The sequence below is a fragment of the Hylobates moloch genome, unplaced genomic scaffold (assembly GCF_009828535.3).
Source record: "Hylobates moloch isolate HMO894 unplaced genomic scaffold, HMol_V3 SCAFFOLD_2, whole genome shotgun sequence".
Lineage (NCBI taxonomy): Eukaryota > Metazoa > Chordata > Mammalia > Primates > Hylobatidae > Hylobates > Hylobates moloch.
The window spans coordinates 133803679-133820754 of NW_026652277.1; the positions used below are offsets into that span (position 1 = coordinate 133803679).

At 37.2% G+C, this 17076-nt stretch overlaps 1 protein-coding gene across 2 annotated transcripts in view; it reads right to left on the reverse strand.

The window, feature by feature from the left end:
• Positions 1-17076, reverse strand: part of FRK (fyn related Src family tyrosine kinase) — a 114269-nt gene that overhangs the window by 54602 nt on the left and 42591 nt on the right. Inside the window, exons 1-2 of one of the 2 annotated variants that reach the window (XM_058430499.1) lie at positions 3251-3692; positions 1981-2102 (exon numbers count right to left, since the gene is read on the reverse strand). In XM_058430499.1, the coding sequence (XP_058286482.1) occupies positions 1981-2102; positions 3251-3282 (154 nt within the window). In that variant the 5' untranslated portion in view covers positions 3283-3692. Of the gene's footprint in view, positions 1-1980; positions 2103-3250; positions 3693-17076 lie in introns of those variants that run through there. The other variant, XM_032157180.2, reaches the window with a different exon arrangement.

A 17076-nucleotide genomic window follows, 5' to 3' on the forward strand; every position in this document is an offset into this window, starting at 1 on the left:
ATGCAGAATCTCTTCTGAAAATTCATTTTCAGAACACAATTTTTCAAAACAAAAATTGTGTTTTCTGTGTATGGGGGTATGAGTATATATGTATATGTATATGTGCATAAAAACTATACTTATAGGTCAAGAATTTTTAAAAATCCTGATGGGAAAAGTATTTCGATATTTAAAATGAATCTTTAGAAAGTCTTATTCTAGATTATTCTTCTTTAAGCTGTTTGCTTGTAGAAAAGTTTTTCATGTTTCTTTCACAATGAGAAAAAAACATTGCTATATGAAATATTCACTTATATCACTTGGATATACAGATGTGGACTGGTGTGAAGTCCCAGCCTGGTGGAGCATCTGTTCTGAGTGGCCAATGTCCATCCCATATCAGTCATTAGATATTTTGATTATCACCTTGGGTATAAACAACATTTAAGGTAAGTGACAGGCCAGGCATGGTGACTCATGCCTGTAATCCCAGCACTTTGGGAGGCCAAGGGGGGTGGATCACGAGGTCAGGAGATCGAGACCATCCTGGCTAACATGGTGAAACCCCGTCCCAACCAAAAATATAAAAACTAGCTGGGCGTAGTGGCGTGTGTCTGTAGTCCCAGCTACTTGGGAGCCTGATGCAGGAGAATCGCTTAAACCCGGGAGGCGGAAGTTGCAGTGAGCCACTGCACTCCAGCCTGGCGACAGAGCAACACTCCGTCTCAAAAAAACCAAAAAAAAACGGTAATTGACACATCACACACAATCACATTTCAAGAGTAACTGTCAGAACTAGCATTCTCTAACCTCTTATCCATGGATTAGGTAGTAGTGAAGTTGAACCCAGGTGGTTCTGGAGTACCACATGACTCAGTGTCAGCATAGTCAGGACCTGAAGTATGGATCCTCGGCAACACCTGCCTCAAAACCACTGCCCTTGATTCTCTCCAGCTCCAACACATTTGCCCTGATATTTGGGACTACCAAGTGTGGAGAAGGATAATGTGTACCAAATACACACAGCCTGGCCGGAGTTCAGGTCAGATCAAAGTTCCCAATATACGTGGAATTATGGCCTGCTTTCATGCGGCATCATGACGGCTGCCCTGATTTCCAGCTCAGTGAGTCAGGCAGACACAATGAGGCAAATGGGCATCATGTTTAATCAGCATTTATTGCAGGGCAACAGGAATATAGGGAAGCAAAGCCTCTCCCTCCACAAGGTTCACATCTAATTTGAGAAACAGAATAATACGTATTTACAGGGGATAATAACACAAATGACAGGCCTTGACAATACAGAGAACAGAACGGGGCAAGAAGAGAGAAAGCCTCATATTTAGAGATGACTTAGTGTAGGGTCTTAAAGAAAAGATATTCTGCAACCTGGTAATATACCTAAAAATATAGCTTTTTCAAAGCAAAGACATATATTTAGGTACCTGTAACTACTAAGTACATTTTCAGGTCCCCTGTGCTTCTTTTTTCCTGGGACAGTGTAAACACGTACTTGATCCTTAAGTGAAAAACTACATTTGACCAAATTTTACATATTATGGGGTTAATCACATATATTTGCATTAATCATTTCAATTCATTTTGTGTTTAACCAGCAAAGAGAATTGAAATGCCAGAAGAAGAAAAAAATTATATTGTAGCAAGATAATTTTGACAACAGTATAGTTTTTGTTTCTTCCATATCATTTCCCTAAAAGAATCCTAGATAATGCAAAAGTTAGAAAATGTCAGCAGATCCAAGTTCTCCATTTCCTATCTAGAGCATATATATTTGAAACTGATTATAGAGACTTCTAGCCATAGACAGTATCTTTTTGGCTAATTTTTATATTACTCTTGAGTAGTTTAGTATTAATTTTGGTGCTACTGTAAAGATAGGAAATAAGGCAAATTTTAAATGATCATGTCCATGTTCACACAGAAAGCTCATGACTGCAGACCCTCAAGCTCATATTGAGTGACACAAAACAACACCCATACCTGAAAGAGAGAATTCTCCTTTTTGGCTTTCACTTTCTCTGATTAGAAAGGCACCAGTCTTGTTTTCTGAAAATAACAGTTGTTTCTCTGCATCTGATCTTCCAATTGCTCCAAAGAACCACCTAAAAAGAGAGATATGTAAATGTTAATTAACCAATTAACATTCATTTTTTAAGGAGGAAAAAGCCTGGCAAGATAGTATTCTAATATCAAAAATGTTTGGTATTCTTTAGTGAAACTATTACAAGTATAAATGGTAGCTTCTGACACTTGAGATGATTTTTCAGAATGCCTGTAACCTACACCAACATTTATTTTTTTTAATCTACAAAGCAGGAATTTGATTATGCCCATTATCACATCCCTTTTCACAGCTGTGTTCTGTCTGAGAGGTCCTGAGCCTTCCCTCTATCAAAGCCAAAGCCCCAGTGTCTGCCTGCCATGTATGTCTGCCACGTCCCAGGCTCTAAAATGACTCATCGTCTCCATCCAACCGTCCACTGCTTCCCCTAACACCTCCTAGCTGTTAGGAGGCAAATATTCTAATCAAAGGATCCATGTACTTTATGTTAAAGTATGAAGGATTAAAAATATAGTTCTCTGGATATTAGTTCCTTTCTTTTCCCACCTCCACCACTGTCCAACCCTGCCATAAGATGAGATGATTTTGCATATCTAGGAGGAATTTATTAATATAAGGGAACATTTAAGCAGTGGAGAGATTATTTGAAAAAGATACATCTGCCCAGGAAATATCCTTTTAGTAATACCTCCACTTCTTATCTTTTCCCCTCTTATCTTTACCATTCCAGAAATATAAGAGTCAGATACTGAACACACAAGTTCATGAATGCAATCATCATCAACAAGGAATTATGGATCATTAATATCAAAGCCACTGTCAAATGTATATCACATTAGTAGAAACCAATGTGTTCTAATAACAGGAAGCTGAGAATTACCTGCTTTTCACAAATGACCCCTCACTGTAGGGCCATAAAGATGATCATCATCATTAAAGATTTTAGGTAAAACATTGATCTTTTCAGGTAACTTCTTTAAAAATGTAAACACTCCAAGAGAAGAAATGCAGGCTTGAGGGAAGAAATACAGGCTGGGAGAAAAAAAGTAATGTATGCTATCAAAATTTAACTTGAATTTGATTGACAGGTAATGGGTATTAGAGAATGTGAGTGCCCTAACAATGACACAATTGAAAGGCAGTTGGGGGAAGGAATTGAAAAGAGAGACATTAACATATAAATATTACCTTCTAACAAATGCAGGGTGTTCGTTTATCATTTCCCCAATTATCAAATTGTAAATTACAGCACATTAACTGTATCTGTCAGGATATGCCAGGTCATCTTGGAGTAATGAACAACTCCAAAAATCTCAGTGGTTTAAGACAACTGGTTTCACTCAGCTCCAGGTCTATTAAGGTACTCAAGGTCATCTGGAGCTCTGCTCGATGTCAATCTCACTCAGGGAGTTTCTATCTCCATGCTTCCATGATTACTGAGCCAGGATTGGAAAATGTGGTGAATCACAGGCTGGTTCCTAGAGCTTCTATTTAAAGGTTCTACTCAGGAATGAACCCACTGGCAGTAAGTCTCATAGTCAAGTCTAAACGTAAAGAGAGTAGAAAGAGCCAATCCCATCATTTCCCAGAAGGTAGAAAATTGGAAACATTTGGTAGACTACACTAATGACTGCTGCATTGAGTTAGTATCAGGAGCAAATTGATGTCCATGGACTATTGTTTATGTAACTGAAACCATGGAAGTCATGGAAACATTCCAAAGTGGCCATGTAATGAATTCACAGAAAAACAGAAATGCATGTTTTTGATTATTGCAGAAACAAGTCAATAGAATACTTGAACATAGTAAAAAACTGAGATCTAAATATACAAATTAGTGATGAAAGGATGGATAGTTCAATAAATAACACTGTAATCACTAATAATCCATACAGGAAAAAAACTGATGCTACCTACAGCATACACAATAATTTCACATAGTTTAAAGGCCTACTGTAAAAGGCAAACTTCAAAACTTCCTGAGGACATTGGACTAGGGAAGTTTTCTTTAGCAAGACAAAAACAAAAAGACATACAAATCTTAGGGAAAAGACTGATAATATTTATTACACCACAGTTAAAATCTTCTACACCAACAAGGTCACCATGAAATAAAATTTGAATATAAGCCAAAAACCTGGAGAAAATATTTGCAAAGTATATAACCCAAAATAGGATTAGTATTCACATTATGTTGAGACCTATAATCGATAAGAGAAGGACAACACAGTAGAAAAATGGGCATAGGATATAATGATGCCTGGATATAATTGGGCAGTTCACATAAAAAGAAACCCCAAATAATTAATAAAAATGACAGGAACATGGCCTCTATATGTGCTGGTATTAGGAATATTATATATAAAACCACAATGAAATAATATTTTATACTTTCACATTACAATTTAAAATGCTCACATTATTAGATATTGAGGAAAATGTGAATTGAGCTTTTATACAGTACTAGTGGTAGTACAATTTGGTACAACTAATTTAAGAGCAATTTGGCAGTATCTGGTAAAGCTGAATATTTGTGTACTACTCAATTTCACTTCTAGACTACATGCTGTATGAGCTCAAGAAGATACACTACAAGAACATCCACTAAAGAATCCTAGCATTGAAAATTTGGAAACTACCTAAATGTCCATCACAGGAGAAAAGATAAACAAACAGTTATAGATATAAAATGGAATACTATATAGAAATTAAAATAATAACTGGGCATGGTGGTATGCACCTATAGACACAGCAACTCAGGAGACTGAGGCAGGAGGATCACTTGAGCCCAGAAGTTCAAGGCTCTAGTGCACTATGATCGCACCTGTGAATAGCCACTGCACTTCAGCCTGGGTGACATAGAGAGATTCCATCTCTCATAAAATAAATTAAATTTTTAAAAATAAATTGTTCAAGGATGAGAGTAAGTTAAAGAATGAAAAGAATGATACATACCATTGTAATAGCATTTGTATAAAGTTTAAGAAAACACGTTAGAAAACTGCACATAATTTTTATGAATACATGCATGTTTAGTGAAAGCTAATAAAGTACTCAAGCATTCTTTTAACTCTATTTCCAGAGCTGGCAATACTTTTTCACAGAAATATTTCAAGCAAAGAAGCCATATGGATGAAATATCTTAATCAACTCAATGCATTTTCCTGATTCAAAGTGCATTGATTATGCATCAACACTAAAATGTTTAAACAACATATGCATCTAAACATCTTTTTCATTAGTTCATTGCCCTCCATCTTTGCTAGCTCACAGACTGAAAGGCATGAACACTCTCCAGTGAGTTATTGGGACAAACCCTTCAACGGACACTACTCACTTATGCTTGCTCTCCAGTCTTTTCAAATAATGTTTTACGAGCACTCTCACATGCTCTTAGTTTACAGATGAAGAAACTCAGGCCCAGGGAAGTTTATTAACTTGAGACCGCATGGAGAGGTGATGGTTGAGTCTGAAATTGAGCCAAACTTCTTTTTCGCACGCCACAGTACCTTGAAGTGTAATGTGAAGAGGATGGGTTGGGAACACTCAGATAAAATATGAACCATTATTTTTGCACCAGGCAAAGGGAATTTAGGATAAAGAACACCATGTATTTTGGTCCTCATTTCTTATTTTAAACTAGTAAGATTTGAGCATTTTAACAGTGTCTTAGATAAGAAATAATACATCAAAGCGGTTTTTGTCCCATATAATTGGTTTCTACCTTCAGGTTGTAAAGCTGAATTAGTATATAAAGTATCATACTCCAAAGATCACTCAAAATGGCATTGTCCTATTAATACACTATAATGTTTCTAATCTTCAACCATCCAGGCAATTTAATGGTTTCGATAACTTTCTTTTTTTTTTTTTTTTTTTTTTCTCTGTCGCCCAGGCTGGAGTGCAGTGGTGCAATCTCGGCTCACTGCAAGCTCCGCCCCCCGGGTTCACGCCATTCTCCTGCCTCAGCCTCTCCGAGTAGCTGGGACTACAGGCGCCCGCCACCACGCCTGGCTAATTTTTTTGTATTTTTAGTACAGACGGGGTTTCACCGTGGTCTCGATCTCCTGACCTCGTGATCCGCCCGCCTCGGCCTCCCAAAGTGCTGGGATTACAAGCGTGAGCCACCGCGCCCGGCCTGGTTTCGATAAGTTTCTAGAGGTGATAGTAATGCATATATGTTCAGAAACATAATACAGCATTTGAAAGTTGGGGTACATAAATTTTAATGCGTGTATTTAGAAAATATATAATTTACTTCTAAGTATGTTTTTATTTGAAAAAAATGAAGGGATGATGGTGCAAAAATAAAAATAAAATGTTTAAACAAAATATAAATATGTAAGCCTTTACAAGAATTACAAAGTATCTAGCAGATTAATTTCTCCAGAATTATTATTATGTCTCCTATATATCATTCTCAAAACTAAATACTCCATTACGTAAGTTTTATGTACATATGTTACATTTGTATTTTGGCTAATCAAGTCTATAAATGATATGTTTCCTCTGTCCAATGTATATATAAGCAGGCAGTTTTTATAAATCAAATGGTTAAAGATAAAGCAATTTTACTATATTTGTAGAAAAACCCTATAGCAAATTTTTTTAATCCTTCTTTGTTTCAACAATTTTGGACTTTTGTATAATAGATTGGTACAATTACTTTACAAGGCAAATCACACTAGAATTGAATCCATAGTAACAATGAAATAAATATAATATTTGACTGAATGCATCAATTCACTTAATTCCTAGAATTTTACTTAGTTGAGCTCTGATCAGGAAGTGAAGAATACAAGTTTAAAAATGTTTTCTGCATGTAGTGGCATTTATAACATCATCCTTCATACTCAAAGGTGATGCAATTGCTGTGGACTGCAGTCTCTAGGGCAAGTGCTGCTGTGGAGACTGATGGATAAACAATAGCTTGTTCCACCCTTTGCATGTATGAAAACTGTTTCTTAATTTGAGGTTTGAACCATTGGCAGGACTGACATTCTGGTCAAGTCTGCCTGTTAGAGCCTCTGCTGGCCCCATTCTGGAAGGGCACACACCCCAGGCCTGGATGTCCACCACAGCCATTTTCAGCTCTCTCTTTAAGCTACAATTCTTATGTGCAGTAAACAGAGAGTGCTGAGAAGGGATCAAGATATCCCAGGAGCATAAAGCATCACAAGAGAGTCATATGGATCAGTGATCCTCCAAGTGTGGTGCCTAGATCAGGAGCATCGCATCACATGAAAACTTGTGTTAAAAGAAAAACCTTAGACAAATTAAACGTAACAGAATTTAATTGAGCAAAGAATGATTCACGAATTAGGCAGCCTCCCAAGCCAGAGTATGCTCAGAGTCCAGTGCAGCCACTTGGTGGAAGATTTATGGACAGCAAAAGGAAAGTGACTAGCAAAAAAAAACAGAAGTGAGAGACAGAAACAGCCAGATTGGTTACAGCTTGATGCTTGCCTTATTTTGAACAAGGTTTGAAGAGTTGGCCCCCTTTGATTGGCCAAACTCAATGATTGGCACAAGAGTAGGTTACTGTCTGTTCATACATCCAGTAAGGTTATAGTTTACTATGCACAGAGAAACCTTTAAGCTGAACTTAAAATATGCAAGGAGACAGCTTTAGGCTAATACTTGTTAGAAACGGAAATTCTTGGGTTTCACTTCATACCTACCAAATCATAAACTCTAGGGGTGGGCCCAGCAATCTGGGGTTTATTAAGTCCCCCAGCTGAATCTAATGCACATTAAACTTTGACAACTACTGATGTATAAAAATAGTAAACCAATTAGAAATTTGTACAAGGCAGCTGAGAATGTTTGAGTTTGGCACTTACATGCAAAAAAGTATCCAGTAATATAATACCACAAATACTCATACACACACAGTTTACTGATATTTAAAAAAAAATCTTTATTGACATACCATGCCGTGAAAGATGTCTTTATTAACAATAACCAAGAAGAAGATTAAACTCATGATATGAAAAGAAATCCTGGAAGAAACAAATGCTTCAATTCGATAAAAACAAACAAAAAATATAATTTCTGTTTTAGATGAAAAGAGTATGTAATTTAAGTCTAAAATTAATTATGTAAATTATCAAGTGTCTACTGTATGTAAATTCTGTAACATTAACACAGAAAGATCTGTAGGACATTGTTGTATAAAAAAGGGTAAATTACAAATATTAGGAGTGTTATAGGTTTATTTATATTTTAAAAAATCAACAAACTTGCCGGGCATGGTGACTCACTCCTGTAATCCCAGCACTTTGGGAGGCCGAGGTGGGTGGATCACAAGGTCAGGAGATCAAGACCATCCTGGCTAACACGGTGAAACCCCATCTCTACTAAAAATACAAAAATAGCCAGGCATGGTGGGCACCTGTAGTCCCAGCTACTCGGGAGGCTGAGGCAGGAGAATCGCTTGAACCAAGGAGGCGGAGGTTGCAGTGAGCCAAGATCGCGCCATTGCCTGAGCAACAGAGAGAGACTCTGTCTCGAAAAAAAAAATTCACAAAGTAAAAATTCCATGTGCTTACTTTCCTGGAGATTAGTGAGAGAGTATGAAAGTAATGACAGAGGAGTTTCACTTTTTACTCTGCATTCTTCTCTATAATTTGGATGTTTATCATAACATGTAGTTGTAGATTACTTTAAAATGTATTTAAATATAAAAAATTAAAAAGGTCAATCAGGAACATGCTACAAAAATTTACATGTTGTAAAGGTCTGGACTAGAAACTTTGGCACTTAGAATTGATAGATACAGAAAAAATCCCAAAGGAATATGAAACAAGTGATTATGAATGAGCAGTGAAACAGATGGAAGAGACGATGTGACGCCAGGATTTCAAATCTGAATGACTAAAGGACAATATGTCCTGCAACATGTCAGAAGGCAGAGTATAATAACAGTTAAGAGTGACAGCATCTCATTAGGAAGTTATTTAACCTCTCTATGCCTCAATCTCCTCATTTGTAAGTGAGAATAATAATAATTTCCTTATAGCCTTGTTTCAAGATCAAGAAGAATGCTGCATGTAAAGTACTTTATGTCTCGACACATTCATGCTCAATAAATAGTAGAGATTTTAAGATAATTAATTGAAGGCAGATATTATCAATTTTGTTTTAGGCATGTTGGATTTGAGGTCATGCTGGGACACGAGTGAATACGTGAGCATGACCTTATTTCTTTATTTGTATTAACAGTTTCATCCCAAGCGACTCTTCTGTCCTGCCTGCTGTTCTTGACTAGGACATGCTGCCACCAGGTGGCAGTAGGCCATTTTACTAATCCAAAAACGGAAAGGAGAGCTGTCCTGTGATTTACTGGACGCGCTTTATTTTATGAAAAAGGCAGTGAGCCTTAAAAAAAAAAATTGCAGTATAAATGAATATCAACATTTACATAAGATAAATATCTTAAATATTGATCAAAATTTAGGGAAATCAACATGTAAATAGATGTGTTACTTCAATTAAGGTTTTTTCATTTTATCTAATAGAATCTTATTGTGCCTCAGTGACGTGTACAAACTAGGTTCCTAGGTAACTCATAATTCTTATCAGATGAAGATAATTGTCTCTTACACTTTTTAAAGAGAGAACTCATGCCCAGCAACTGCTGGCTAGGATTTACAAAAGTTAACATATGACTTCTTTTTATAATGTCTCCTTAAGACCAAGGCAGTCAGCCTTCAAGTACTAGAGACAGCTCCTGAAAAAATAAACTCTTAAGACTAGTTCCAGGAAAAAAAAAAAAAAATCCTTCCAGAAAATGTAGAAAGGAAACTGGGTCGATCAACTTGGCCTAACTAGTCATGGGGAAAGTAAGCTAGGATGATTTTCCTGTGGGAGCTCAGGGTTAGCAGTGTCTTTCATGTTTTCATCACAGTTACACATGTTATAATGGGTAAAACCACCTACTGTCATGAATGTGACTTGGCAGGCATTGGTGTCACCCACATTGGCAAAACACCTTCAATTTGCAGGGCACACTCATGACCACATTTAGTCATTTATGGTATCTAAATGAAAGGCTTGATTCATGCCCCTTGAACTATTATGGCTCTGTCTGACTCACCTGCATCTACCTGTGTTTCCACAACACTATTAAGAAAATCTCTATGAGAGTTCTTCCTGTCAAGGTAATCATTTCCCTTCTTTTCCACAAAACCTTCTTCGGCTCAATATCCCCCTTGGCTCCCAGGAAGTTAGCCCTGCCACTCTTTCCCACTCACATGGAATGATAAGGACAAAGAAAAAAAATAATGCTCGCACTTATTTTGTTATTCATTCCTTCCTTTCCATTTCCCTCACCATAACCCTTGTCTAATTCAACATCGCCTCTTGGATTATGGAAATATTTTACTGCCTGTTCTCTTTAACATTAACAATTTATATTTACTGATCACATAAAAGGAGGCAGGCACTGTTGCTACAAGCTTTACATGCATTTATCTCAGACTCTCCCCCTTGCTCATACCATCACCACTAGATTTATCATCTCCCCACATACACATAAATAAGGGGTATTTTGCTTATGGAGTAAAACCCCTATTAACCTGGAAATTCAGGCCTTCCACCATCAGGACACAAGCCACCTCTTCAACTTTATCCTCCCTGTATCAGCTCTGTGTTCGAGCTAAATTCACACTCCTATCACTACTTATACTGGCAATACTAAAACTTGCCTGCTCAGAAGTCCTACAGTATTCAGTGACTACTCCTCTGTTTTGATATGTAGCACACAAAAGCTAGTGATGCATTTTAAATTCTTTTTTAGATTATTCTTTGTGTACACTTGAAGCTACAGACCTCCCCAGCATAAGGAAAGAGTCTGATAACTTCACATATCTGTGGCATGAAGCACTGGCCACATGCCCTGTGGAGCTGTTAAATAAATACTTGTTGATGAAACATTAATACATTGTACTTCAATGTGGACATTTTATATAGTCTTCTGGTTTATACTGAACATTGAACTTTAGATAATGCCTGTGTTTTTGTGTAATCTTTTATTTGAGCTTGCCACATAGCTTGCAGTATAAAGCGTTTACGGGAGAAGGCTTATCTGCTATGGACCAGTTGCAGCACAGTTTCTAATGTTAATTGGCCTTAGATCACAGATTTCAATCTGACCTCTCTCTTTTCCCCCAAAGAGAACACTTTCATATGAATGTAAAGATCAAAAATGAAATTGACTTTTCTGTCCTTTAAAATACAAGCATATCAGGGCTGTACACAGGTAAAAAATTTGCGATAAAGTGACAATGTCAAATTAAGTATCAGAGGTAGGACTTGCAGTCACATAGAAATCCTTTGCTTGGGTCATTTGATAAAGCTTTTTTGTTGCTGTTGTTCACCTTTATAGTCATCATAAATGGGAAATTTTGAAGGAATTTCTTTAGAGGGGAAGTAAGGTGAACTCATTTGTGCTTTCTTCACTGGGGGAGGTGACTATTTATAAAAGAATCTTGTTATAGTCTGAATCCATTTCCCTGAGTGTGGTAATCAAAAGTATGCAATTCCTCAGAAGAAGTTTACAAAGAATACAACAAAGTTCATATAAATATTCAATCTCAGGGCACTTTTTTTGTTTCAAAACTATCCTCTATTTGGGGAAGAGGAAAAGACAGCTAATATTGATTTCTCTTTTAAAATAAAAAACAAAATGTGTGCCTATATAATGACATTTCCTATCATCAAGCCTGAAATAAAAATGTAAATTTTAATGCATCTGCTTTGATTTTGTACAACATTTGTGATAATGTTTGTCCCAGAAATTAGAAGAATATGGATGGGTTAGAATTGAAAGCATTAATTATTAATTTCTATCTTTGTCACATCCAAAGAAATTAAATGCAATTGATCTTATGATGCCTAGGAAAATGCCTTATTTTATAAAATACCACAAATGTTCATTCCTATTCTCTATACGAATAAGCTTTGGGGCAGTACTATACTTCTTACATGGGACACTATATGGTTATACAGGACACTAATTTCGGAAATGACAGTCCCAAAGACCAAAGACCAAACTCAAGTCCCAACTCAAATACCAAATTTGAGTTTAGTCAGCTAGTAGTCATTGTGTGTAAACCATTCAAGAAGGGTCAATAATGTCAAGTGCTGCCTGCTCTGTATTCCCTGGATCCAGGTTTCTCTTGCAAAAAGTAAAAAAGAGAGAGCATCTTTCTTCCCTTTTCCTATACTAGAGGTGATATTCAAAATATTTTATGACTGATATAGCACACACACCCACCATCAGAAAAGACAGCAGCAAAACTAGAGGCTTATGTCTAAGCTTCAGCCCTGGGGCTTATCATTTTAACACTCAATGATGCACTATGATGTCACTGAGCTTCATTAAATCTCTTATCTCAAATAAAATATTGTAAACATCTTGAAGGTATCTTAACCTCATTACCTACAAGGTAATAATTATATCATTTTCTATGTGCTGAAATACATTAGAAACATTAATTTTATACTAACAATATGGAGAAAAGATAAAGCAAAAGAAGGGTATATAACTTTTCCTTTGAAAACCTTAGAGTATCAAGGGAGAGATAAAAGACCACTTTAACTAAGTAACAAATCAAAAAAGAAAGTGATGAAACAGAAATTTAAAAATCATTTAATCATCAACTCTGTGTAGTAGGAAATTAACCGTAGGCTATAGGGAGGATGGAAGTGTTCTTTTAAAAAATATACTTTGAAAGGATTTGAAAGAAATACAGAAATCTAAAAAAATGAAAGACAAGGGTATGTGCACAAGTGAAGAAACCAAAAAGGTATTTGTGAGCAGATTGGCTTAATGAACAGCAGTGGTCAGGGAAAAAAAAAAAAAAAAAAAAAAAAAAACGAGAAATATGGGCCTTTGATGTTTACAGATAATTCCATGTGGAAACTAACTCCATGCAAGAAGTAGATCTTTGGTGAATTTGAAAACTACAAGGGAGGGTTTTAAGATACTCCATTTAATATTTAATACAAAAAGGAGTTTTAAGCCCTGAGCTCACCAGCAATATGAGGGAAAAAATGTGACTTGTTCTTTAAAAATTGTTTCACAAACAAATATGAGATGGAGATGTGGAGGGTGAAAGCAAAGAGGAATTCTTCCATGACTAGAAACAAAAAAGAGACTTGGTCCAAACTTTAGAGGTGAAAAGAAATTTTCATAAGGATCTACAGGCAAAGGTGTTTTAATGAGTACATGCATTTTTTTCTGGGGAGATAATCCATTGTTTTATTAAATTCTCAGAAATGCCTGTGAAAGAAACTAACCAACTCCTTCAATAAGGCCAAGTGTTTCTTCTGTATTTACACGAGCTGGTGCCAAGGCCATAACCACAACCTACCACCTTGAAAATCATTTATCATTCATTTTTTATTCAACATTTACTTATTGATATGGTTTGGCTCTGTGTCCCCACCCAAATCCCTCTCTAATTATAATCCCCATGTGTTGGGGAAGGGACATGCTGGGAGATGACTGGATCGTGAGGGTGGTTCCTCCCATGCCGTTCTCATGGTAGTGAGTTCCCACAAGAGCTGATGGTTTAAAAGTGGCAGTTTCCCCGAACTCTCTCTCCTGCCACCATGTAAGATGTGCCTTGCTTCCCCTTCCACCATGATTGTAAGTTTCCTGAGTCTTCCCCAGCCATCCAGAACTTTGAGACAGTTAAATCTCTTTTCTTCATAAATTATCCAGTCTCAGGTAATATCTTTATAGCTGTGTGAGAATGGACTAATACAGAAAATTGATACCAGTAGAGTGGGGCACTGCTATAAAGAAAAACTGAAAATGTGGAAGCAACTTTGGAACTAGGTAACAGGCAGATGTTGGACAATTTGGAGGGCTCAGAAGAAGACAGGAATATGTAGGAAAGTTTGGAACTTCCTAGACACTTGTTGAACAGTTTTGATCAAAATGCTGATAGTAATATGGACAATGAATTCCAGGCTAAGTTGGTCTCAGATGGAAATGAGGAAGTTATTGGGAACTGGAGTAAAGGTCACTCATGCTATGCTTTGGCAAAGAGATTGGTGGCATTTCGTCCCTGCCCTAGTGATTGGTGGAATTGTGAACTCGACAGAGATGATTCAGGGTATCTAGCAGAAGAGATTTCTAAGCAGTAAAGCATCCAAGATTTAACCTGGCTGATTCTGAAAGCAGTCAGTCATATGCATTCACCAAGAGATTATCTGAAACTGGAACTTTTATTTATCAGGGAAGCAGAGCATAAAAGTTTGGAAAATTTGCAGCCTGATCATGTGGTAGAAAAGAAAAGCCCATTTTCTGTGGAGGAATTCAACCCAGCTGCAGAAATTTGCTCAAGTAACCAGGGCCCAAATGTTAATAGCCAAGACGATGAAGAAAATGTCTCCAAGGCATGCCAGAGATCCTCATGGCAGCCCCTCTCTTCACAGGCCCAGAGGCCTAAAAGAGAAAAATGGTCTCATGAGCTGGGTCCAGGGTCCTGCTGCTCTGTGCAGCTTCTGGACTTGGTGCCCTATGTCTCAGCTGCTCTAGCTCCAGCTGTGTCTAAAGGAGGCCAAAGTACAGCAAAGCACAATCTCTATAGTAGGTTGACTATAGTTAACATTAATCTACTGTTCCTTTCAAAATAGCTAGAAGAGAATAATTTGAATGTTCCTAGCATGAAGAAAAGAGAAATATTTAAGGTAATGGATATTCCAATTCCATTTCAGATTATATTAATGTATCAAATTATCACACGTACCCAGAGAATATGTACATCTTTTATGTACCAATAAAAAATAATTTTAAAAACTATACTGTCTAATCTTAATCCATACATGACACAGAGACACACCCACATATACGTGAATGAGTGGATGGATGTGTGTGTGTGTTTGTGTGTGTGTGTAGCTGCAGATACCAACATGGATGTACAGATATGTACTAGTTTTACTGCTTTGGGGGGATTAAAATGAAGCAGGTGCCCCCAGGGAGTCAAGATGTGAGACCTGGTCTGCTAAAGGTCAGAACAAGCACACACGTTCTCTTTCTTTCTTCCTTCCTTCCTTCCTTTCTTCTTTCTTTCTCTTTCTTTCTTTCTTTCTTTTTAATAATTTAGCCCTGTATACCCAAATACTCACTAAGCATTACTATCATGAATAATTACCAATAATAACACCAACGTTAATAACTAAAGATTGTTTAAAGCCCATGTAAATGCCACCCACTGGACTTTGAAATAGTAGAAACTGAACACATCCACAGAGCAGCTTGTTCTCAAAAAGAAAGCCCGAAACAGTGCCAGAAAACACATCTTTTGTTTTTAGTGTCAACAAACTATTTGTCAGGAAACAAAAGGACGGCTCTGCCTGCACTGACGGACTTTTCTGAAATCTGAAAAGTAGTTTACTGTTTGCTCCTGCTTAGAATTATAGGAAGAAGCAGTTGCACAAATACATTACAAGCTTACTCCTCAGAACTGTTGTGGAAAAAGGCAGACTGAGAGAAGAAAGAGCCCCCACCTCCCTACCTCCCAACACACACCAGTGTTACTGTTAAATCAAGCAGAAAGCTGTCTCCTTACACGTTTTAAGTTCAGCCTAAAGGTTTCTCTGTACACAGTGAACTGCAACCTAAATGGATGTGCAAACAGACTGTAACCTACTCTTGTGCCAATCACCAAGTTTTGAGCAATCAAAGGTGGCCAACTGTTCAAACCCTGTTCAAAATAAGGCAAACACTGAGCTGTAACCAAGCCAGCTGTTTCTGTACCTCTCTTCAATTTTTCTACATCGCTTTTCTTTTTCTCTCCATAAGTCCCTTTCCACCAGCTGGATTCTGTCTGAGCACACTCTGGCTCAGGAGACTGCCTGATTTGCCAATAGTTCTTTGCCCAGTTAAACTCTGCTAAGTTTAATTTGTCGAGGTTTTTCTTTTATCACTACCTAAGGATTAACCTTCTCTAGGTTCTCAGTTCTCAAACTCCAGTTTCTGAAGACTGTCCCAGGAAGTGTGTACAAGGCAAATAGTCTGAGAAGGTCGGAGGTACAGCTCACGATGCTGTAGATTCCCAAGTGCCACAGGCAATTCAGAGGCAGGTAACCAAGGTACTACAATTTGAAAAACACAGCTGTTTTTGGAAGAGGGCGACTTTCTCTTAACATCTTCTCCTAAATCCTGAGTCATCCTGCCATAGCCCATCTTGCACCTTTTTCTCTCCAGTCCACTCTGCCTCACACTGCCTCACACTGGACCCCACTCCTTTATTTCAACTCTTACAAAACATTACAAATTCAATCCAAATGCTGTATAAAATTTGTGAAGAGCAAAGCTTTAAGTACAATACAGAGCAGAAAACAAGTTCAAACAGATACCAAAAATTTCTGTCCATTGAAATTTAATGTCCTTTCCTCTGAAGAGGGAATTTCCCAAAACTTTTTCCCTTATGTCTAGGGCCCCCTAATAGGTTGCTGAAGAACCACTCCTCTTCCTTCTTCCTCTGTGCCAGGGATTTTACAACAAAATTCTCCATGTTTCTGTATGCAAAGCAGTTTGATTTCCTACCCAACCCTTACTCCAAACTAGATTCTGGATCTCCCTCTGTATACCCCAGCACTTGTTAAATTGTTCTGCTCAATTAAGGCCCATCTATTCCATGCCTTTATTCTCAGCAGCACAAACAGCCAGAGCTTTGAAAATAGAATATTCTTTAGCACATCAAATCCTTAGGCAAAGCTCCTCTCACACCATTATCCATAACAGATGGTAGCAACAGAATTATGCATCCTCTCGTTGTCCAGAACAAGCCTATACCCTGGGGTGAGGGTGAAAGGCAGAGTCCTTCCAGTTAAATTTGTGTTTTAAATAATTCAGTTTATTAAAATTATAAGTGTCTTGAACTAGACTAAAATGTTTGTTCTCTTACAAAGTGTTTTCATAAGAGGATATACTCTAGTAATACACAATGGAAATATTATTTGTAAATAGCATGTAAACTATTTATATACAAATA